The 25,888-nt window shown below is 41.1% G+C and overlaps 1 protein-coding gene across 1 annotated transcript in view; it reads left to right on the forward strand.

Annotated features, from left to right (window-relative positions):
• Nucleotides 1-5,283, forward strand: part of ints7 (integrator complex subunit 7) — a 65,730-nt gene extending 60,447 nt beyond the window's left edge. Inside the window, exons 18-20 of the mRNA XM_073050888.1 lie at nt 3,309-3,407; nt 3,981-4,166; nt 4,624-5,283. Coding sequence (XP_072906989.1) covers nt 3,309-3,407; nt 3,981-4,166; nt 4,624-4,914 — 576 coding nt within the window. The 3' untranslated portion in view covers nt 4,915-5,283. The remainder of the gene's footprint in view (nt 1-3,308; nt 3,408-3,980; nt 4,167-4,623) is intronic.
• Nucleotides 5,284-25,888: the final 20,605 nt, after the last annotated feature.

Below are 25,888 nucleotides of genomic sequence, written 5' to 3' on the forward strand. Positions count from 1 at the left end.
CTAATCTGTCCCTGTCTTGTCAATAATCTTCAACTCTTTTCCTAGAATTCATGCAAGGCTCACCACCCTGCAGTTTCCAAGCTTATCCCTACTGCCCTTTCTGAACAAGGGGACAACGTTAACTATCCAGCAGTTCTCTGGCATCTCACCAGTGGCTCTGCTCATGCACATAGAGGTCCTCAAGTTAGCCTCTTCCTGTTCCAAGACTGTGTGGTATCAACTAAACTCCAGTCAGAGTTGAGAAAGCTAGGACTATCTTAATACATTGTTACAGTCTAGCTCACAGACCAAAGCAGTTGATTACACCTGTATTTCAAGAGGCTAAAGAAGTTGACATAGCTGCATTGCACCCATTTAAAAATTGATAAGGGTCAACATAGAGGACATTATATCTGGATGCAGAGGAGTTTGCATACTAAGCTGTCATGCACGTGACTGCAAGAAGCTGCTGAAAGTTGTGCTGAGTAGTGTCCACATCACAGAAATCAGCCTCCACTTTATGGGCTCTGTACCTGTATGTTGCTATTTCAGTAAAGCAGCCAACATAATCAAAGAGCCCAGTCACCTCAGCTATGCTTTCTACTCCCCTCTCCAACGGAGGGGGCAATACAAATGCTTAAAAGCACGTACCAGCAGGATCTAGGACAGCTTTGATCCTGCTGAATGGATCTCACTCAACCTCACTCACCTAGTTATGATCTTGCACCTTATTGTTTCCCAGCACTGTACTTCTGTAGCTGTTACTTTATTCTGCACTGTTAATTATTTTATCCTGATCTGCATCAATGCACTGTAGTGATTTGATCTGTATGAATAATGAGCTTTTCACTGTATCTTGGTACATGTGACAATAATAAACAAAGGGATGCCCAGGATAAATCCACTTGTTTAGGGCAGATTAGGACACATGAACCTGCAACTTGGTTATTAGCACTGCTTAATCTCTGCTTAAGAGAATTGTAACAAGGGTAGCTAATGTCATCTGCTTGTAGTGCCGTCCATGTCCCTCTTCCTGTTGAGGGGAACTACTGTCCTTGATACAGGCTAGAGATTAATAATGTCCAATATGATGTATCAGTGCTCGGTGAGATATTAAGGTTCCTTAAGGTTGTTATAGCTGGGGTGGTAGTGTAGATATGTGTCCACGACCTATTAAATGCTCCCAATGATGAGCATCTCAAATGACCTATAACAACCAAGCCCAGCTCCTGCCCTTCACGTGTGGCTTAGCTACTAAGCCCAGCAGAACTGTTTCTACTCACATGAAGAGAGGCAAAGGCAAGTCACTGGCACATTGAAACCAGTCACTTTGGGTTGTTGTTGGCAGCCCATCTAGGAGAAAGAAAACTGATCTCAAACCTCCACTGCTTGTGGTAATTCCCACTCATGAGGAAGACTTCAGAAGCAAACCCAACTGAAAAATCCGGAGCCGGAGTCCCTAAGGCAGTCCTACATTGTGTTTGTCACTGACTGGCAACTCCTGCGATGTCGCTGGTGCCAATTTGTATCGGTCTCTGCTGTTCCTTTGGATTTATCAGCTGCATGGAGAGAAGGAATCTGCTACTTGGGTAACAGCTTGCTCTCCCTGTCGTATTGCCCTGGCTTGCGTATCACATAGACAGCTGGGATACGTGACCCCGAACAACGGAGGGCCTTAAGGGATGTAAATGGTTCCATAATGTAGTTAAATATGAAGTACTCAGAACTAAAATAGAATGGCTTGATTCTGGTAGTCAAAAGGCATGTTTGGGACAGCCCCCTCCCCCTCTTGCATTCCAGTGGAAGACATGTTGGCTGGATGCTACCCAATTTCCCTCGGGATCAATAAAGTACGTCAGTCTGGATGCCTGGTAGCAGAAAAGGTCTGCTGGCGCAAATGCTGAAAATTCTACTGCACCGTTGAGCTCTAATGGAGAGCTGCTTGTTACACTTTGCTGGAACAACAGCAGGCTGATCAGGAGATGTACCAATAGACATCCAGTTTTTAAAAAAAACTCCTGCAGGGTATATTTGTGGATATCAGTCAGATTAAATTTTATTAAGTAAAACTTGTATAATATACTTCAAGCTGTATATAATGCCAGTTATATTCCATGAAGTAAAATCATGTTGAGTCATAGAACACTACAGCACAGAAACAAGCTATTTGGCTCATCTAGTCCATGCAGAACGATTAATCTGCCTAGTCCCATTAACCTGCACCTGGACCATAGCCCTCCCATCCATGTACTTATCCAAATTTCTCTTAAATATTGAAATCAAACTTGCATCCGCTACTTCTGCTGGCAGCTCATTCCACACTCTCACCACTCTAAGTGAAGTTCCCCCTCATGTTGCCCTGAAACATTTCACTTCTCACCCTCAACCCATAACCTCTAGTTCTAGTCTCACCCAACCTTAGTGGAGAAGGCCTGCTTATATTTACCTCAATTTTATATACCTCTATCAAATTGTCCCTCATTCTCCTGTGCTCTAGGGAATAAAGTCCTAATCTATTCAACTTTTCCCAATAACTCAGGTCTTCAAGTCCTGGCAAAATCCTTGTAAATTTTCTTTGCGCTTCTTTCAATCTTATTGATATCTTTCCTGTAGGTAGGTAACCAAAACTGCCCACAATACTCCAAATTAGGCCTCACCAATGTCTTATACAACTTCAATACAACATCCCAACTCCTCTACTCAATACTGAAGACCAATGTGCCAAAAGCTCTTTATGACTACCTATCTGCAATACCACTTTCAAGTAAATATGGATCTGTATTCCCAGATCCACCGTTCTACTGAACTCCTCTGTGCCCCATCAGTTATGTAAATTCTACCCCAGTTTGTCCTCAAAGTGCAACACCTTACACTTGTCTGCAGTAAAAAAATTTTCAAGCGCATTTTTCCAGCTGATTCAGATCCCATTGCAAGTTTTAATAGTCTTCTTGCTGTCCACTACATCTGCAATATTGGTGACATCTCCACATTTGCTGAACCAGTTTACTACATTATCATCCAGATCATCGATTGATATATATCTCAAGCAACAGACCCAGCACCAATCCTTGCTGGAGAAAGTAATTTGAACTTTATGGGCAATTGAATGATTAAGAGAAGCAACAGGCAAAAAAACCCAGCAGGAATTCTCAGTGGGAGAGAATGGAAAGCAAAACATTAGTGGAGAAAGTTAATTTTGTGTTCAAATGCCTTTGTGTTGATGTTACCACTTAAAATAATAATGCACAGATTAAGTGCACCTCAATTATAATGTACTGAATTATCTCAGAAGTCATACTAACTGATCTCATTGTGTAACTTTATTCCAGCACACCATGTGCCTCTGTGCAGCTGTAATATCCTTGCTGAAGGTCCCCTTATCATTTCAGAGGTATTTCTTCCAAAAGCTTCAATCAACTAGCATCAAGGTATGTCCAATTCTGCCCTCCCTTTCCCCAATAACGCAATTTGTGCATCAGCAAGCTTTTAAAACCCTTTTTAATTTAAAGAACATTTTCATGTTAAAAGCAACTCATACTTTCTCAATTTACAATCTATGCTGCCTCTGTCCACATTATCCAGCTTACTGCATTGAAAACGCATGTCTTTTAAGCAAAATGTCATACGCCACTGATACTAAATTGTCATTGCAACCTTGGAATAATAAAAAAATGCTAAAGGTTTACTTCATCTATTTTCCATCTTCTATTTTAAGTAATTTTGGAAATGTAGGCACTACTTCTTATGGCTTTGCAATTAAATCATTGCTGTACATGAAGTGAAGGACTGCAAGAACAGTCACTGTAGGAATCATTTGTTAACTCAATCTTTCCACTTCAGGTTTTTCCCTATGTTATCAACTTATTTTTTTTTAAATAAAGAAGTTACCTTATCAAATGGCTTAAAGTACTATTGACCACATTTCCCACATCAAGAGCAACTTGTTCAGGCTTTCTAAGTGGTAGCTACAATTGGATAAATGTCTTTCTGTTGTCTTGCAGTTGGCACTGTCACCTTCACCTCGCACTCCGACAGAACCAATCACTGTGCAGAATAATCAGCAATTGGCTCTTAAGGTGGAAGGTGTTATCCAGCATGGCTCAAAACCCGGCTTCTTCAGGAAGATTCAGGCAGTTTGTCTGAATGTTTCCTCCTCAGTGCAGAACAAGGGTGTGCAAGATTACAAGGTAGTTCAAAAAGTGCATTTACTCTAGATAGTCCAATGTTAAATCAATCGTTAAATAACTGCACTTCATTCATAATCAGATACAGCATTAAGCAAAGTTTTTTTTTGTTTAAAAAGATGAGTTTATTGCTGACCGTTTGAACTTGTAGATTGTATGGAAGAGTGGGAAGTGTTTGTGAGTGGAACAGTTCAGTTTCCAGCATACGTTAAATGATTAATCTACCGAGTAGGTTGGGGCATACTTTGATCCCCAGCCTACTTTGACATATTATTGGTCATAGCCTGATGTTTAGATAAGAGTTGTTACAAAATATACTGTTCACATTAATTGATAATGGTCTTCTCAAAACTGGATGAATAATACTATCCATTTGACAGCAGTAAATGACCCAAAGTAGGAGTTTGGCAAACTTGCCCATGGCATGCCTTTAATATGTATGCACAAATCTGTTTCCTAGGTATTACTGGAGAACACGACGAATGAAATGGAGCAGCGAGTGGAACCCCATAATGACTACTTCAGCACACAATTCCTGCTATGTTTTGGTGCACTTGGGAACCACATTGTTACTGTTGAAGCTTCTGTCGTTGACTCAAATGGTATCATTTGGAAAACCGGACCAAAAACTACCATTGCTATCAAATCCATGGAAGATCCATTTTCCCAGCAATTACGGCTACAGCAGCAGCAGCAGCAACAGTCACAACAGCAATCACAGCTGCAGAGGAATGCACTTTGTCGGTTTTAATATAAAGCCCTAATATAGCAAAGAACTGCCAGTTATCTGCTGTGCTGCCTCATCAGGAAGCTCGTAGCCCAGGGGTCCCCAACCCGAGGTTCCTGGCCCCTTTGGTTAATCGTAGGGGTCCATGGCATTAAAAAAGCTTGGTAACCCCTGGTGTAGCCCAAATGACAGATTTTGTATAGAAAATCAACTTTGTATCCTCTCAAATACAAATTGAAACTTCTCTACTTTTCTTGCCACTGCTATTCTATGAACATTTGTACATTCCAGTCTCCAGCCTCTCAGAATGAAGGTGATGATTTAAATGCTTAAAGTTAAATTGGTTAGAAAGTATGCTTGATAGTGAAATCTAATAAAACCTTGCATTTGTAAGCATGTATTGATTTCATTTTTAAATCTGTTTAACAACTTACCTCTTTTGGCCAACTTTGAATGGAGAACTTGGAAAAAAGGAGTTAATGACTCCTGTTCCTGTTACAGTATCAGTTTCTATTGTTGATTGATATACATTTGACAGACAATCTGAAGTTCAGATTTATCAAGAGAATATCTAAACAATAAACATGATAATGAAAATTTCCATTACCATTGTTGTTGAAGACTGGGAGTAAAGTACAATCAGAATGAGGCAATTCTGTCATTGAGCCTGCATCACCGTTCAGGTAAATCGCAAGTAAACTGTACCTCCGCCCATTTATTCACCTTAGCCCTTGAAATATGTAATGGAAGATGTATCTATGTCTTAAATTCACATTAACCTTTATTCACAGTCATTTGAAGACTTTCCCAGATTTCCTCTAGGCTCATTTTCTCTAAAAATTGCTCCTAATTTTATTACACACCCATTTGCCTTCTTACTCCACCTCAGTGCTTCACCCTCTTTCAGGTTAGTTTTTATTAAAAATACCTTATTCTTCTACCATATACATTTTCATGGAATAGAATCAAAGTTTATCAAACCAGTTTGCCAGGTTCTTCAATCTGGCAGCAAACTGAATCTGCAATGAGCCTTTAAGAACAAATTTAATTCATTTTCAGATGCCGGGCTTTGTTATCAAGGCTGGCATTTATTGCCTTTATCAAGTAGGTGGTGATTCACCTCCATTGCCCAATATCAAAGTGGGAGAACATTCACCATTGCAGTGGTTAGAGTGTTCTAGGTCATTGACCTTACAACAATGAAAGACTATGAATGTGTTTCCAAGTCAGGCGATCGTGCGACTTGGAGGGGATCTGTAAATGGTCGTGTTCCATGCACTTGCTGCCCTTATCCTTTGTGGTAGAGATGACTGGTTTGGTGTTGGAGGAGCAATTGCATCGCATTGTGTAGATGGCATATGCTACAGCTATATTGTACTTTAGTGAAGGGAATGAAAGTTTAGGGCAGTAGAAGGTATGTTGAATGGTATGGAGCTACAAAATCCTGGTACGGCTGGCCTTGTCATTGTTTTGTAAGATGGCATTGTGCTTCTATGGGACCAATCAAAATTGTTTGTCTTTTTAAAATGCATTTTTTTATGATCTCAAGGCCCTATTGGACATTAGGAACTTAAAGTACTGCTTGTCTACATCCATGTCGAGTTGCTCAGTGACAGAAACTCAAGGAACTGGACTTTGCTGCCTGTGTCAGAGAGGTGGCAGAGTCGATGCACAAAGACAACGTGCAATCTTAACAGCAAGTGATCATCTTAGTCACCCTTCTTGTGATTACAAATTCCGGCTGGGTTAATGTGTAATACTGCAAGGCTGATTCACTGATTTATTGGCCGACAGCGGGAGAAGTGTATGGCTTCAGTTGTAGCGAGGAGAAGGCCTCAAGCGGCAGAGGTGCCCGTTTACAGCTGCCCAGGAATAAGGTGTTGGAGCCTGTACTGCCCCTCCCCCACCACCCCAGCCTAGTGTTTCCTCAGCAGACGACTAGACCTCCTCCCACCCTGTTACTTGTAAAAACTCCAACCCCTTCTCTCAATTCCATCATCTCTGCCACATCTTTCATTCCAGAACAAAGGAAATGTCCTCCTCCTTCAAAGAAAGAGCTTCCCTTCCTCCATCATCAATGCTGCCCTCAACGGCATCGCTTCCATTTCACATGTCTGCTCTCACCCATCCTCCTGCTACCCCACCAGGTATAAGGTTCCTCTTGTCCTCACCTACCAAATCACCAGCCTCCACATCCAGCAAACAATTCTCCACAACTATCGCTATCTCCAATGGGATCCTACCACCAAGCAGATCTCGCCCCCCCCCCCCCCCACCAGTGATCGCTCCCTACGTGATTCCCTTGTCCTTTCATCCCTCCCCACTGATCTCCCTCCTGGCACTTATCCTTGCAAGCAGAACAAATCAGAATCAAGTTTATTGTCACCGGCAGGTGTTGTGAAATTTGTTAACTTAGCAGCATTTCAATGCAATATATAATCTAGAAGAATAAAAAATAAAAATGAAGTACAATTACAGTACATGCATATTGGATAGATTAAAAATCATACAAAAACAAATAATATTAAAAAATGTGCGATAGTGTGTTCAATGACCATTTAGGAATCTGACAGCAGAGGGAGAAAAGCTGTTCCTGAATCGTTGAGTGTGTGCCTTCAGGCTTCTGTACTTCCTACCTGATGACAGCAATGAGAAAAGGACGTGTCCTGGGTGCTGGGGGTCCTTAATGGATGCTGTCTTTCTGAAAGACCAGTCCTTGAAGATGTCCTGGTTACTTTGTAGGCTAGAACCCAAGATAGAGCAGACTAAATTTATGACCCTCTGCAGCTACACCTGCCCCTATACTAACTTCCCTCATTACCATTCAAGGCCCCAAACAGTCCTTCCAGGTGAAGCAACACTTCACCTGTGGGTTTGTTGGGATCATATACTGTGTGCAGTGCTCCTGGGGTGGCCTCATGTAAATCAGTGAGAATCAATGTAGATTGGGTGACACCTACGCTTTGTCTGCCAAAAAAGGCAGGATCACCAAGTGGCCACCCATTTTAATTCCACTTCCCATTCTAATATGGCTATCCATGGCTTCCTCCACTGTTGTGATGAGGCCACATTTAGGCTGGAGGAACAGCATCTGATATAACATTTGATTAGCGTCCAACCTGATGGTATGACCATCAATTTCTCAGACTTTTGGTAATGCTCCCCTCTTGTTCCTTCACCATTTCCCATCCCCTTTTCCCTCTCTCACCTTATCTCCATGCCCACTGATTGCCTGCCTCTGGTCCTTCTGCCCCCATTTTCTTCAATTCCCTTCTATCCTCTATCAGACTCTCCCTTCTCCAGCCCGGTATCTCTTTCACCAATCAACTTCCCACCTCTTTACTTCATCCTTCCCCCTTCAGGTTCCACGTATCACCTTGTGTTTCTCTCTTCCCTCTCCCCACCTTTTAAATATACTCTGCTTTTATTTTCCTCTAGTGCTACCAAAACATCGACTGTATTCTTTTCCATAGATGCTGCCTGGCCTGCCGAGTTCCTCCAGCATTTTGTGTATGTTGCTTGAATTTCCTGCATCTGCAAGTTTTCTCTTGTTTGTGAGAAAACAAAACTCCAGACTGCTGCAACATTCATGGACTCAGGGTCTTAAGCTATTTTTTTTGTATGGTTGTATTTTAGTGTCATCTTATGTGTGCTTGCCATCTTTACTGTGGTATATGTGACTTGTATGACTGTTGGTACTGTATTTTATACTTTGGCCGGCAATGGGGTAACACTGTTCCGTTCGGCTGTATTCATGTATGGTTGAATGACAATTAAACGAGGTTGAGGTTGGGAATGATCTCATCTCTACCTTCATTTGTTTTGTTTTTGTAAATTGGCCACCACATTTAGGACTAAATATGTTAGGAATACAGAATGTAGATTTTATCTACTGGTTAGTTTTGTCTATTATATTGCTGAAGAACTAAAACAGCACATGAATAGACATGAATGTAGTGCAGTTTCACTAGGCTGACACCTCAACTTTAGGTAATGCCCTCTGCTGCTCCTGGCTGCCCTTCTCCACCCCAGTGAAGCAGGGTAGATGTCCTGGCTTGAAAGTGAAAAACAATGTCACAGAATGGGGCATTTCCATTTGCTTCTACTGAAGCTCTGCAGTGTCTCATGGATATCCAAGTGTGCACTGCCAGATCTAACTTAATTGCATTAGAGTGGAAAGCTATCATAAAAGCCAGATTTGGAAAAAAGAACATCTAATCATTGTTTCAGGCCAACTTTGAAAGATTTTCTCTTCAAATTTCTGCCAGACTAGTAATTTTTAATATTTACTGTCCTGTGACATTTAGTTTATTGCATATCCTGGAAAATTATTTCAGCTTTATGTAGTTTAGACAAAGCTGAAGAGATAATGGAACATTTTAGCAAAGGACATTTATTATTTCTGCTCTTAAAGTGCACGAGACATCAATTACAGACTAACTTAATGCTTAATATTGGTCAATTCTGTGGCTGCCAGTGCAGTTTGGAACTTACATCCTGCAGTAAAATTGCTGTTATGTTTGTATGCTTCACCTCAGTAGACAATTTTTTTTAAAAATTAAATCAGCCCTTCATTAGATTAACTGTTTAAGTTTACAACTTTCAGAAATTGAAATGATTTTCTTGTTCTAAATTTATCTCCACAGAACCTTATCTATTGAAATGAACTTGGCATTGGTATTGTTCCCTTCCCCTCCCTCTCCCCACACCAAACATGTTCACAAACTCTTCATTATGCTGTTCCCGGCTGAATATTCCTATCAATGACTCCTGTAACCTATTCTACCCCCACATGCCAGTTAATAACATCCCTCTAAATTCTCTCAATCACCTACAAAGGCAATAGCCACGGGGCCTACCAACCAAATAGTTGGAATGTGGGAGGAAATGTGAAGCCCAGCAGAAACCCATACTGTTCAAACTACAGAAACAGCATTCAGGTTCAGGATCGAGTCCAAGTTGCTTGAGTTGTAAGATTGCTGTTCTACCACTGAACTGCTACATTTAAAAGTTTCTACAGTTCAGTGATCCCAACATCAGGTGATAAGTTTGCACGTTCTCTGTAACTGCTGCTGCTTCTGGTGGGTTATCCCACATCCCAATCACATGCCACAAGATTAAATGGCTGGTATAAATTAGCCACTAATATAATGAAGTGACAAGAAAACACAAGGGGAAGGTGGGGAGTGGGCACACTGAAGTTGTAGTAACCCTACAATAATAAAAAGAAATGGCAATAATCTGCTGGGAGGTAGTGTGTGGATTCCATGATGGAATGTTCTGTAATACATTATGTCATTGAATGAGGAGCTTGCATATTTATTATAGGTTCAAGAAGTGTTTTATTACTTTACTCTTTCTCAATATAGATTTTAGTTATTAATTTCTGCAGAGTTGTCCAATGCTTATTAAAGTTTCATCCTCAACAACTTCTGCTTCTCTTAAATGCCTTAAGCAGAGCCACTACCTTAAATTATAGCACAAGGTTCAAGCCTTGAATAAATGTCGTTATACTAACAGGATGTGTGTCTCACCACCCTTAAAAAGGAAATTTGTTATTTGGTCACTCACTTTGTTAAGCGTTATTTGAGAATGCTTGAAGGGAAAGGAATATGTGATGTTTATGCTTTAAATGGGACACTGAATCACCTTGTTTAGTCAGTTTTCTTACTAACACACTACAGCAAATGTGGGCATCTAAATACAGCTTCTTTACACTTTGCTTCAGAAAATACATGAAGTTAAGCAAAATATTTTTAAAATCTATACTTTTTTTTAAAAGAAAGTGCAGTCATGCCTGAAGTTACTGTATTGATAATCAGTCAGATGTTCATCAATAGCTTTAAATTGCTGAATCTTAGTAGAAAACCAAGTTAGCCGATTTTTCAGATCTACAAATATTACCAACATATACGCTTTATTGGCATTTCTAACAGCTTGGACACCAAGGTACTACAAAAGCAGAAACATTAAATTTGCTGTTTCCAAGAATCATTAAAAACAAAGTAGCAAAAGGTTCTCCAATTCTCAGTTTTAAGCCTATGCTTCCCTGCATTGCTCAAATATAACAGGATTTTATTCAGTGACTAAACTACATACCCAACTACTTCCATACTCCAAGTTCCAGCTTCCTCAGTGTACCGTATTTCCCACAAATGTTTTCAATTATAAAGGCTGAATGGAAACAACCTATGTAAAATTTGCTACACGTTGTAATCTCAAAACTGGTGGTAATACTAGTTTAAATTGTACACAAGTTTAGAAATACCAGTACAGCAATACGAGCCCAAATTAAAGTTTCATGTCATTGCAATATACTTGTCCTAATGAAATAGGCATAGGCCCTCATTACAGAATTAATTTTTTGGGTAAATTATTGGAGGAAAGCCTACAGCAGGCATTCATTTACTATTATTGCATTTGAGTCAGATTAAGAAATTAAATACAGAAACAACTGGAAGAGCCATAAAGGAACATGAGATCCAAGTTAATGGTTGTGTGTTTGGGGGAGGGGGGTGTCAACTGGATGAGCAGCAACATTAATTTCGGTCGATTGTTGAAATAACTATCCTTTTCAACTGGACGAGTGAATAATTAAATCTAAAGGTGATGGTTTTCTTTATCAATGAAATATCTCATGATTTTACATGCATTGAGGATTCCATAGTGTTTTGAAATTCAATTGAGCTTCAACATTAAACCCCAAAAGTATATACGGATGATTTTCTAAAGGGAAGCTGCCTTGTGTTTGTGTACACATCTAATGAGGAATACGTTTCATATCATTGGTTTTGCCTGATTTAAATGACTGATACAAGCAAAAGTCTGTTGCGTGAAAAATAATCCAAATGTTACAAATTCTTTCATTATATTTTTCTTGCCTCAATGGTTTAGGTGCATTTCTGTTTTGCAGACCAGGCTGCTTTTAACCAACACAGCTTTTCAAAAACCACAACTGTATTTATTTATTAAATTATGAAGTATTAAAAACTACTTCTGTGTAGTTGGTTGCTAAGAACAACTTTTATGAAACCAGGAAAAGCTGAGGTACTGAAATTTCTGAAAGTTGATAATGCCAAAATTGTGGCATGTGTATCCTGGGGGATGATGATCTATTATAGCAGATGCTCTGGAAATTTCAAAATGAATGAGGGTTAGATTGAATTGAAATAAAAATAACTCACTAATGGTAGTCATTTCCAGATTTAATAATGTTTTAATCAAATGTACTTTTGCTATCAAATTGGAAAAGCTTCTTTATATTTATTTGATTAATATTTTCCAATCTTCTTGCTGACCCGAATTGGAACCATCACATGCTGTCTGAACTGCTTGAAGGATGTACGAAATAGTGGTTGCATAAATGCACAGTCTTGAACAGCCTTTTAATCTCAACTCAAAACAATTTCATAAATTGAATATTTATTCTTCTAATGCTTTTTAAAAGAAGAAACTGAAGAATTAACATCCAGGAAAATCAAAAGAACAATTTTCTTACAAGTTTATTCACACAGATTCACCACAATTTGCTCAGAAGGATCCTAGTACATAGAATGTAGAAGAGTACAGCAGAAGCCCTTTGGTCCACCTTGTTGAGTGGAGATTTTTAACCTACTCCAAGATACATCTAGCGCATCCACTGTCCAATTTCCTTTAAACCATTTGGATATCTTAAGAGTCTTAAATGAATCCACCACTATAAATCTACCTCTGAGAACCCCTTCATATTTTCCTCCAATCATCTTAAAATCGTGCTGGGGGGGAGGGGGGAGGTTCAGAGAGAAGTGATGGCTAGCCATGCTATGCTTGTGCACCTCTACGGAGTTACCTCTTATCCTCTTCACTCCAAAGTGAAAAGCCTTAGCTCACTCAACCTTGTCTTATAGGACATGCACTCCAATCCAGGCAGCACCTTAGTAAATCTTTGCACCCTCTAAATCTTCCACATTCTTCCTATAAATGGAGGCAACCTGAATTGAACACAATATTTCAAGTGTTTTCTGGAGAGTTTTACGGAAGTGAAATGTTACCTCGCAGCTCTTGAACTCAGTCCCTTGACTAACGAAGGCCAACCACCTAGACACCTTCTCAACCACCATATCAACTTGTGCAGCAACTTTGAGGGATCTATGGACACGAACCCCAATATCCCTTTATTCCTCCACACTGCTAAGTATTCTGCCTTCAAATTCAACCTTCTAAATTGTATCACTTCTCACTTTTCTGGGTTGAACTACATCAACAATCTACACAATCAACCTCCGTGTCATCTGCCAACTTACCAATCCATACTTCCTCATCCAAGTCATTTATAAAAATTACAAAGAGCAGGGTTCACAGAACAGATCCCTGCTGAACACCACTGGCCACTGATTTCCAGGCAGTAAAAAGCTCCATCTACAACCTTCCTTTGATCTACAAGCTGCCTTCTATGGGCAAGTCAGTTCTGAATACAAACAGCCAAGTTTCCCTGGATTCTATGCTCCTGATTATCTGAATGAGCCCATCATGGAGAACCTTATCAAATGCCTAACCAAAAATCCATATACAGCGCACCTCCTGGGTCTACCTTCATGACTGTGCTTTGTCACATCCTCAAAGTACTTAATCAGGCTCATGAGGTATGACTGCCCCTCACAAAGCCATGCTGACTATTTCTAATCAAACTAGGTTTCTCCAAATGCTTGTAATTCATGTCTCTAAGAATCTTCTCCAATAATTTGCCCACAACTGAGGTAAGATTCACTGGTTTATAGTTACCAAGGTTATCCCTACTCCCTTTCAGGAACAAAAAAAAACATTTGCCTCTCTCAACTCAACTAGTACTACTTCTGTTGCCAGTGAGGACACAATGATTGTAGCCAAAAGTGCAGTCTCTTCCCCAACTTCCCATGGTAATTTGGGCCCATCCTGTCCAGTCCCAGGGATTACCTATCTTTGTTTTTCAAAAGTTCCAGCACATCCACTGTTGTAACATTGACATATTCTAGCATATATCTTTTTTATACTGTTCTTACAAATATCAAGGTCCATCTCACTAGTAAATTCACTAATCCTGACAAGTGCAAGGTGTTGCATTTTAGCAGAGGGTAGCGGGTTGGTGGGATGGGGGGTGGGGGGGGGGGGGGGGGGGGAGGGTGAAGGAAATGAGCCGCAGTTCAAAAAGGACATGATAGACACCGTGGATGGCGGGGCCCAAGGATTAAAGGGATCATGATAAACAAGTTCAAAAGATCCCCGAAGGTGGCAGTACACATAGCTAGGATGGTGAAAGTGGCACTCTAGAAGCTTGCCTTCAGTAGTGAGGGCAAAGAGTGCCAGAGCTGGGACAACTTAATAAAACACCAGACAGACCACAACTGAAATTTTGCATGCCGTTCTAGCCACACTCCAGGAAGACTGAGTACAACCGAGAGAGTGTGGAAAAGATTCATCAGGCGGTTGCCTGGAATTAAACATTTCAGTTATGAGGAGAGACGAGAAAGGCTGAGCTGTTTCATTGCAGCCGAAGGGATGGAGGCTGATAGACATTTATAACAAAGAGAGAAACATATAGAAAGATTCTTTACCATACAGGAAAGATTACAAGAACAGGTGAAAAAGTAATCGATGGGGGGGGTGGGGGGTGGTGAATATGTGGGGAAGAGACTGAAATTAGTAAAATATCATTCAGTTTGCAAGAAAGCAAATTTCAGATAATCACACATCAGGCCTACATATCCCATCATTATATAACATCCACTTAATTTTCCTTAACAACTGGATTTCTGTCAATCAGCTAAGTATGCAAACTGGTGGTTAAAGAACATTCAGCAATGAGTGAACATTTAACTAACAGAGTACTCACCTTTATCTAAGGAGCACTGTTGACCAAGGTCTGACTTCCATGGTGATTCACTGCAGGCCACAGTCATTTCATACCTTTGCTAAGCACTCAGTATGTGCTCCAGAAGAAAATGCTTTACCCCAAGCACGAACTGACTTCTATGAAACAATTAAAAGAAGTGAGGCTAACATGGAGAAAGCCTCCTTGCCTTGTAAATTTATACCATCTGTTAACAGTTGTTATCATAATGATCTTCACCTGTCCCTTTCTGAGTAAGTTACATCCTGTGGCCACAGAATGCCCACTTGTTTTTCCAACATCAACATTGTCATAAACAGAGATTCCATTTTCCTATTCATTTGCTCAATCATTAAACATTTATTCAAGTAATACAGATAACATTCTTACCACCCAGAATGGATTCTTAGGAACAAAAGCATTATTAGGATCTGAGACAATCCATCAAATTGAGCATGAGGTATTAGATCTGGAGATGATGTTGTCCAGAAGGTTCTTAGGAATTCAAGAATGAGGCACAGATTGCAGCTATTTTATTTGATGATTGTCATCTGACAGATCTGCTTGTACAAGCTAGCAAGAAGTAATAAAGGAACTTGAGCTTTTCTTTTATAATGCAGACCTATTTAGATAAGAAACCTGAGAACAAATATGGTCTGATTCACACTTCAACTTCGCAAAGAAGCTACTGAAGTGTAGAATCAAATGTTATACAAGTTACTAGAAGTTTACAGACAAATGGGTAATTATACAAACACTAAACAAGCGTAAAGAAAGCTAAAACTACAAGGGAGAGCACAATAAAAACAGTCTGGATCCTAATCCAACACTTTGGTAAGAGGAATCAGGTAGTTCATTATCTAAATGTAGAGAAGTTAATGCATGAATTACAAAAAGTTAAGTAGATCCAACAACTATTAGAGAATGTTATCATCATATTGGCTTCTATTGTAAAAGGGATGGAGTTGAAGAATAGGGTGGTTTGCAGTGTGTTAATAAGACCATACCTGGAATATTGTGTGCAATTTTGGACCTCTCACTAACCAAGGCCTTTGCAACATTGGAGGCAGTCCAAAGAAGATCAACCAGGCTGATTCCTGGGATGAGGAGTTCTCTTGTCAAGAAGGACCAGGCAGCTTGGGTCTGTATTCCTTGGAGTTTAAAAGTAAGAGGAGTGACCCTATTCAAATATACAAAATCCTAGGAGTGTTTCACAGGATAGACGTTGAGATGTTTTCACCAGTGAGGGAATCTCAAACAAAGGGAAAAAGCAACAAAGTAAAGAGATGCTCATTTAAAACTGATGTGCATAGAAATGTCTCCCCTGAGGGCACTGAATCATTGGAAGGGTGGTAGAGTACAGATTATAAATTGTATTCAGGTGGAAATAGATAAATATTTATAAGATCAATTAATTTAAGGTTTTTGGAGAACTGGCACAGGGAGGAGAGTTCAGTGAAGTTTACAACAGTCATGAGCATGTGGCCAGATCTGATGGATAGTTCCTGTTCCTTGTGTTCTTAAAATTAGGGACCTCTCTGTATCCGAAGCATTCTTAAATTGATGCACCATCTTTGTCAGGTCTAATATCTCCGGCATCTTATTTTGCAAAAGCAGTACATTGCAATCTACATCATCATGAAGTGCCGTGTTGTATGATGTAGGTGATCATGTTTCCATGATGATGATTGTTCTTGCCCATTTTTCCTACGGAAGCGGTTTGCCATTCCCTTCTTCTGGGCAGTGCCTTTACAAGAGGGGTGACCCCAGCCATTATCATTACCCATCTGAGGTTGCCTGGCGTCAGTGGTCACATAACCAGGACTTGCGGTAGGACCTTCCACCATTGTGAGAATGTTTGGATGTGGCCCACGTGCGGAGACAGACCCTGGGGCAGGTTGACAGTTCACTGATATTTATCAGAATTCTTGCAGAACTTAAAGGAAAAGGAAAATAATAAACACAAGGCCAACAGGTCCATTAACTAAAATTATCAAACTGAAAATTAAATGCCAACCCTGTGGCTGAAAGCAATACCTACATGCTAACATGAGAAACTTTCCAGATGCTGGAAATATAATGCAGCACACACAAAATGCCGGTGAAACTCAGCAGGTCAGGCTGCATGGGGACTGAACTTCCTTCAGGTGGTCAAGGCCTGGGGATTGTAAGTTACTGAGAAGATGGAGGTCAGGACAAGTGTCGTGGATATAGGTGGGAAGGTCTGTACTGAGGGGGATAGAATGGAATCGGGTACTAAATAGTAAATGAATACTACTCCTTTCCAGTGGTGTCCTCTTTCCCAGTGTAGGATGAGGATAAGCAGGGAGCGTAACATTGCTGTGATTTTGGACAAGTCTCAACAAGATTACAATGAAAAGAAGGGAGTTAAATACTGCCATGATGAAACAGTAGGCAGCTGGAATGTGCATACACACAAGCACAATTGCTGAACCTGCTGTGCAGCCCGCCAGTGGGGGCACGTAGACCCCACAGCAGAGTCCATGGTTTCACGTGACCCTGACCTGAGGGCTAAGCAGCTGCTACACCTTGCTTATGGGTGGCTTGCAGGGACAAGCAGGGCATCCATTGTTGGAGCAGCTTCAGCCATTGTTGGAGTGGACTGCGGAGGCTTTGACTCATCAGGCTTTGGCAAGCTACGTATCTGATAAGTTCTTTCATCATCCTTCCTCTGTCGGTACACAGTTAGTGCAGTGAGAACGGCTCCAGGGCCTCTGTTGTGCTCTTTGTGTGAGATACAGGAATGCTGGGAGACCTCCAGCCTCTTAGATAAGCACATCTGCACCAGTGCAGCTCCTCAGAGAAAGCATTAAGGAACTGGAACTGCAGTTCGATGACCTTCAGTTCACACAGTAAGCTTGGGAGATGACAGATAGGAAGGTGGTCACCTGTAAGTTGTAGGAGGCAGCTACCTGGGTGACTGTCAGGAGAGGGAAAGAAAATGGGCAGCCAGCACAGAGTACCCCTGTGGCCCTTCCCCTCAATAATAAGTATCTTACTTTGGATACTGTTGGCGGGGGGGGGGGGGGGGGGCGGTAACCTAAGCTGCAGCGATCAGATCTCTAGCACTGAGGTCTGGTGCTGTGGCTCAGAAAAGAAGTGGGGGGCAGAAAGGACTGCAGGAGTGATAGGGGACTCCATAGTTAGAGAAGTAGACATGAGATTCTGAGGATGCAATAGAGACACCTGGAGCATATGTTTCCACATAGGTGCCAGGGTCAGAGATGTCTCTGATTGAGTCTAAAGAGGGTGGGTGAGCAGTCTTGGTGCATAATGGCACCAATGACATAGGTAGGAAAAGGGAGGAGGTCCTGAAGAGAGAATTTAGGTCAAAAGCTGAAAAGCAGGACATCCGGGGTAATAATATCTGGATTGCTGCTTGTGCCACAGGCCAGTGATGGTAGAACAGGACAATTTGGCAGATGAATATGTGGCTGAAGAATTGGTGCAGGGTGTTGGGCTTCAGATTTCTGGATCATTAGGATCGCTTCTGGAGAAGGTATGACCTGTACATAAGGGACATTTTAAACCTAAACTCGATGGGAACCAATGTCCTGCAGGCAGCTTTGCTAGAACTGTTGGAGAGGGTTGATACTGATTTTGAAGCTGAGTGATAAGGCTGAGGATGGAGCAGTTGGCATACAAGCAGAGGCAATGTGTAGTGAGACTGTGAGGAAGACAGGCTGCTGATACAGTAAAATTACAGTCAGTGGGATGAGTTGCAGTGTAAAGGGGACAAGTTCAAAACGGGTGACCGTCCAGGGCTGAAGGTGTTATATTTGAATGCATGCAGTATGTGAAATGACGTAGATATCAGTTAAAGATTGGCAAGTATGATATGTGGGCATCACTGAATCATGGCTTGAAGAAGGTTGTATTTGGGAGCTTTACGTCCAAGGATACACATTGTATCAAAAGGGCAAGCAGGTGGGCAGAGGAGGTGGTATGGTCTGTTGTTAAAAAATGAACACAAATCTTTTGAAAGAGGTTACATAGACTTGGAAGCTGTAGAATTGTTGTCTGCAGAGTTAAGGAACTGCAAGGGTAAAAGGACCCTGATGGAAGTTACATACAGGGCTCTGAACAGAAGCCAGGATGTGGGATACAAATTACAATGGAAGGAACAAAAAAAGAAAATGCATGCCAAAGGGGCAATGTTACAATAGTCATGGGGGATATCGGTATGCAAGTAGATTAGGAAAATCAGGTTGGTGCTGATTTTGGATCCTAAGAGAGGGAATTTGTAGAGTGCCTATGAGATGGCTTTTTAGAGCAGTTTGTGGTTGAGCCCCGTTAGGGATCAGCTATTCTGGAATGGTGCTGTGTAATAAACCGGATTTGATTAGAGGGTTTAAGGTAAATGAATCCTTCGGAGGCAGTGATCTTAATATGATAGAATTTGTCCTGCAATTTGAGAGGGAGAAGCTACAGTCAGATGTATCAGTGTCACAGTGGAGTAAAGGGAATTACAGGGACATGAGAAAGCAGCTGGCCAAAGTCGATTGGAAGGAGACACTAGCAGGGATGATGACAGAACAGCAATGGCTGGAGTTTTTGGGAGCAATTTGGAAGGCACAGGATAGATACATCCCAAAGAAGAAGTGGCAGGACGACACAATCGTGGCTGACAAGGGAAGTCAAAGTCAACACAAAAGCCAAAGAGAGGCCAGATAATAGAGCAAAATTATTAGGAAGTTAGAGGATTGGGAAGCTTTTAAGGAGTGAAAAGATGAAGTATGAAGGCAAGCTAGCCAAAAATAACAATGAGGATACCAAAAGTTTTTTTTTAATATGTGAAGAGTAAATGAGATGTGACAGTAGATATCAGGCTGCTGGCAAATTACGACTGAGATGTAGAAATGGGAGACAAGGAAATGGGGGATGAACTGAAAAAGTATTTGCATCAGTCTTGACTGTGGAAGACACTAGCAGCATTGAAACATAGATACATAGAAAACCTACAGCACAATACAGGCCCTTCGGCCCACAATGCAGTGTCGAACATGTCCTCACCTTAGAAATTACCTAGACTTACCCATAGCCCTCTATTTTTCTGAGCTCCATGTACCTGTCCAGGAGTCTCTTAAAAGAACCTATCGTATCTGCCTCCACCACCATCGCTGGCAGCCCATTCCACGCATTTGACACTCTCTGTGTAAAAAACGTACCCCTGACATCTCCTCTGTACCTACTTCCAAGCACCTTAAAACTGTGCCCTCTCATGCTAGCCATTTCAGCCCTGGGAAAAAGCCTCTGCCTATCTACACGATCAACGCCTCTCATCATCTTATACACCTCTATCAGCTCACCTCTCATCCTCCGTCGCTCCAAGCAGAAAAGGCCAAGTTCACTCAACCTATTGTCATAAGGCAATCTCCCCAATCCAGGCAACATCCTTGTATGCTGGAAGTATGTTGGAAGTTGGAGAGTATCAGGTGGTAGAAGTGAGTGCAGTTACTTTTTGTAGGGAGAAGGTGCTTGGGAATCTGAAAGATCTGAATTTACATAATACACGTGGACCAGATGGACTACACACCAGGCTTCTGAAAGAAGTAACTGAAGAGATTGTGGAGATATTAGTAATGATCTTTCAAGAATAGACAGTAGACAATAGGTGCAGGAGTAGGTTATTCAGTCCTTCGAGCCAGCACCGCCATTCAATGTGATCATGGCTGATCATCGACAATCAGTACCCCTTTCCTGCCTTCTCCCCATATGCCTTGACTCTGCTATCTTTAAGAGCGCTAGAATCACTAGATTCTGGCATGGTTCCAGAGGAATGCAAAACTGAAAATGTCACTCCACTCTTTAAGAAGGAAGGGAGGCAGAAGAAAGCAAATTATAGGGAAGTTAGCCTGATCTCAGTGGTTGGGAAGATGTTGAAGTCGATTGCCATGGATGAGGTTTTGAAGTTCTTGGAGGCACATGATAAAATGAGCCAAAGCAAGCATGGTTTCCTTAAGGGAAAATCTTGCCTGACAAATCTGTCGAAATTCTTTAAGGAAATAGCAAGCAGGATTGACAAAGGAAAATCAGTGGATATTGTGTACTAAGATCTTCAGAAGGCCTTTGACAAGGTGCTTTGCAAGATAAGAGCCCATGATATGAGAGGGAATATACTAGCAATACAGCATTGGCTGTTTGGCAGGAAGCAAAGAGTGGGAATAAAGGGAGACTTTTCTGATTGGCTGTTGGTGTCTAGTGTTGTTTTGCAGGAGCTGGTATTGGTTTCAGTCTTTTTACATTATATATCAATGATTTGGATGACGGAATTGATGGATTTTTGGCCAAGTTTGCTGATGGTAAGAAGATGGTGGAGGTGCATGTAGTGTTAAGGAAGCAGGGAGTCTGCAGAAGGATTTAAACAGATCGTAGGCCTCCGTTAGTCTCGATAGACAATGGATTTGCACCTTGGAAAGTTTCCAGGGTAACTGGGCAAGGATTTTTTTATGGAAGACTGGCAGTTGCCCAAGCTGCAAGTCTCCCCTCTCCACACCACTGATGTTGTCCAAGGGAAGGGCATTAGGACCCATAAAACTTGGCACTGGTGTCATCACAGAGCAATTGCTTGCTCAATGACACACAAGCAAGCCTCAGCCAAGGCTCAAACTAGTGACCTTCAGATAACTAGATGAATGCCTTAACTACTTGGCCATGCGCCAACGGATTAGGAGAATGAGCAAAGAAGTGGCAGATGGAATGCAGTGCTGGGAAGTGTGTGGTCAGGCACATTGGTAGAAGGAATAAAAGTGTACACTATTTTCTATATGGGGAGAAAATCTAAAAATTTGATGTACAAAGGGACTTGCGAATCCTCGTGCAAGATTCCCTAGAGGTTAACTGGCATGCTAAGTCAGTGGCGAGAAAGGCAAAAGCAATGTTATCATTAATTTCAAGAGGTTTAGAATATAAAATAAAGATGTAATGTTGAGGCTTTTTAAGGCATTGTTGAGACCTCACGGAGTATTGTGAGCAGTTGTGGGCCCCTTATTTAAGAAAGATTCAAAGGAGGCTCACGAAAATGATTCCAGGATTGAAAGGCTTATCATATAAAGGCTATCTATTTGAAGTTCTCCTCTGCTCCGCAGAGAGATTTCCATTGGTCTCTTTAGCCTCATGGTTTATCCATACAGATGCAGGCCTGTTTCCCAGCATTTTCCTTTTCTTTTAATTCCAGTCCTTTACTGATTTATTAAATGGTGTCTGCCAAAGATCAAAATGGTGACGCATGATAATCCTCAAACATACCATGATCCCAGCTGGCAATAATCGTAATTGCGCATCCAATTCTATATTTTACTGCAGGAGTTGCATATGTCACTACATTATGAACTGAAATATGTTAATCTGGACTGATTTGGAGCAGAGACACACTTTGGAATGGTCTCCTTACCCATTATTACAGCAATCAGTCCAGTTAGTGATGAATGGCAAAAGTGAAATTAGACCAATTAGGGACAATGAGGATTTGTTTTACTTTTCATATCTTATAGAATGGACAGCAGTTTTACTGTGTTCACTTCTGCATAAAAAATACCCAGCTTTTATATTTGCAATTGGTGCCATCTTACTAGGCTACTCAGCTGACCATGGAAAGGACAGAAATGACAGGAGAAATGCACAGAAAAACGTGCAAGATCTGCAGTACAAACAACAGACACGTTGTTGAATCCGATGAATGTCTTTTTGCAATAAAGGTAAACTGCTGTCTCTACTACTGGGAAGTTAAAACAATACCAGTTGTAAATCTGCAAATTGTGGTGCATCCCACTCAAAGAAAACCATGATTGTAATGGGCAAACTCAAATTAAAATCCAGTCACAGTCCTTAGCGTAGAGCTGGATCAAGTTGCATGCGGATTATCCCTCCCCAATTCCAATTCAAACGAAGGGGAATTTCGATTCTTGGTCTGACAGAGGCCGACTCTCCAGAAAAAGCTGGAAATTCCCAGCGTGACTGGGCTCCACATGGAATTCAACAATGAGGTGGAGTGACAGGAGTGAAGCAGCTAGCCTTTCAGGATATCCTGGACATATGGGACCTCACAGATAAATGCATCTTGTAACCAAAGGTCACAACCAGCACAAATTTGCTCACTTAAAGTACATTGGCCGTATAATTAGAAAAATGCAACAATCTTCCTTTTCAATTTACAGCCTGCTTTACCTTCATAGACATATATAGCATAGGAAGAAGTCATTAAATCCCCCTTGTCTATGCCAAGTTAAAAAATCTAGCCTAATTCCACTATCCACGTCGTGTTTATCCAAATATTTTCTTTTAAAATGCTTCTGGTTCTATACTCCTTTCAAATTCTGAGTTTCAGACTGCCATGTTTGTCTGGGTGAACATACTGACTTCAGAAATGCTTGATTGGTCTTAAAACTTAATGCTATATTATTTTACCAAGGGAAATATCTCTGTCCTAATAATTAAGCTTTAATTATACACAGCTCAATTAATTCTCTCCATGGCCTCCGAAGATTTAAAATTAACAACCACAGTCCAGCCAAACCTCTGTAATAATTACAATGCTATTGTCTGGCAAGATCCTCAAATCTTCCAATATTTTCTTTAGTATCACCCTAATCCTTTGAAAAGTGCTGTCTACAATTGTATATAGTATTCCAGTTAACCAGTAAGTAATTTTAATCTGGTTGTGATGCATCCTCCCTGTTCTTGATTTCTATTCCCCAGACACTACAGGTCAACAGCGGGTTATGAACACCCAGTTCAGGCACTCATCGGAATCTGAATCATACATCCGAATGGCTCCCATTGTATTTTAAATTCAGAAGTCCAACGTACGTCCATACGTTCATTCCTACAAATGAAAGAACTTTCCTCTCTCTCTCTCTCTCTCTCTCGCACACAGACCATAAGACATAGGAGCAGAAGGCGGCCATTTGGCCCATCAAGCCTGCTCTGCCATTCAATCATGGGCTGATCCATTTCTTCCAGTCATCCCCACTCCCCTGCCTTCTCCCCATACCCTTTGATGCCCTGGCTAATCAAGAACCTATCTATCTCTGCCTTAAATTCACCCAATGACTTGGCCCCCACAGTCGTTCGTGGCAACAACACAGACTTACCACCCTTGATTAAAGTAATTTCTCCACATCTCTGTTCTAAATGGACGTCCTTCAATCCTGAAGTCATACCCTCTTGTCCTGGACTCCCCGACCATGGGAAATGACTTTGCCATATCTACTCTCTTCAGGCCTTTTAACATTTGGAATGTTTCTGAGATCCTTCCTCATTTTCCTGAATTCCAGGGAATACAGCCCAAGAGCTGCTAGACGTTCCTTATACAGTAACCCTTTCATTCCTGGAGTCATTCTCATGAATTTTCTCTGAACCCTCTCCAATGTCAGTATAACCTTTCTAAAATAAGGAGTCCAAAACTGCACACGATACTCCAAGTGTGGTCTCACAAGTGCCTTATAGAGCCTCAACATCACATCCCTGCTCTTATATTCTATACCTCTAGAAATGAATGCCAACAGTGCATTCGCCTTCTTCACAACTGACTCAACCTAGAGGTTAACCTTTAGGGTATCCTGCACAAAGACTCCCAAGTCCCTTTGCATCTCTGCATTTTGAATTCTCTCCCCATCTAAATAATAGTCTGCCCATTTATTCCTTCCACTGAAGTGCATGACCATACACTTTCCAACATTGTATTTCATTTGCCACTTCTTTGCCATTCCCCTAAACTATCTAAGTCTCTCTGTAGGTTCTCTGTTTCCTCAACACTATCCACTCCTCCACCTACTTTTGTGCCATAGGCAAATTTAGCCACAAATCCAGTAATCCCACAGTCCAAATCATTGACATACATTGTAAAAAGTAGAGGTCCCAACACCAATCCCTGTGGAACTCCACTGGTAACCAGCAGCCAGCCAGCAGCCTTTCAGGAAACCATGCTGGCTTTGGCCTATCTTGTCATGTGCCTCCAGGTACTCCATAATCTCATCCATAACTATTGATTCCAACAGCTTCCCAACCGTTGATGTCAGGCCAAAAAGTCTATAGCTTCCTTTCTACTGCCTCCCACCCTTCTTAAATAATAATAACTCTGTTATCAGTCTTAAGTGCTTTTGATGCCATTCATTACAATACTGCTGAGGTGTGTTTCTCAACATATAGTCAAATCAGTTTATGGATGTCTGTTAAAATGTAATCCATCCATTACCCAGGGAGAGCCTGTAAAGGCAAGAATGCCTTATTTCTTCTTGATGGACTTTAACTTCTTACTCTTTGGATATCATAAAAAGGAGAAAGCCAAAAGGTTATACGGTGAAGAACTATATTTCACAGAATTCTTGTTTCTATTACAATTCAGAGATTTATCTCATCTTGAACATATTTAATGACTCATCATCCACAGCTGTCAAGGACAGAAAAAAAACTTTCCTGCACAAGGTAGCCTTAAGTGGGTGATTCCTTGTTTAGAAAATACCTCCTAGTTCTAGATTCTATCACAAAGGAAACATCCTCTTTGAAAAACACTCTGAGAATTCCATACTTCAGTACAATTTGATTCTTTGGTAACTCATTCAGTCTATGAATGAATCTAGTTATGGAGTTGTACATCATAGAAACAGCCCCTTTGGCCTATCGCCTCTAGGCTGGCCATTATGCCTATTTGTACTAATCCCATTTGCATGCATTAATCCCATATGCTCTAATGCTTGGCTCATTCAAGTGCCTGTTCAGATGCCTCATAAATGTTGTTACTGTTTCTGCCCCCACTACCACCTCCTGACATTTGATTCCACATACTCAGTGTAGAAATATTACCCTTTCATTCCTTCTCCTTCTCACCTGCTCACCAGTTTTGGACACTCTGCAATGGGAAACAGACTCTGCGCTTCCCATAATGTTATATAACTCCATTCAGCCTCTTCTGCTCCAGTGAAGACAGACTAAGTCCTTCAACCTCTCCTTGTAACTCAAGCCCGTTGGTCCTAATTGGCCATTATCCAGAAACTTCCAAACCCTTCCCCTTCATCCAAATGCCTCTTAAATGTTGTAGTTGTACCCTCCTCAATTACTTCCTCCAGCAGCTCATTCCAGTAACTCACTACTCTCAATGTAAATAAGTTATATACGCTCAGTTTACTTTAAAGC

The sequence above is a fragment of the Hemitrygon akajei genome, chromosome 7 (genome assembly GCF_048418815.1).
Source record: "Hemitrygon akajei chromosome 7, sHemAka1.3, whole genome shotgun sequence".
In the NCBI taxonomy this organism is placed as follows: Eukaryota; Metazoa; Chordata; class Chondrichthyes; order Myliobatiformes; family Dasyatidae; genus Hemitrygon; species Hemitrygon akajei.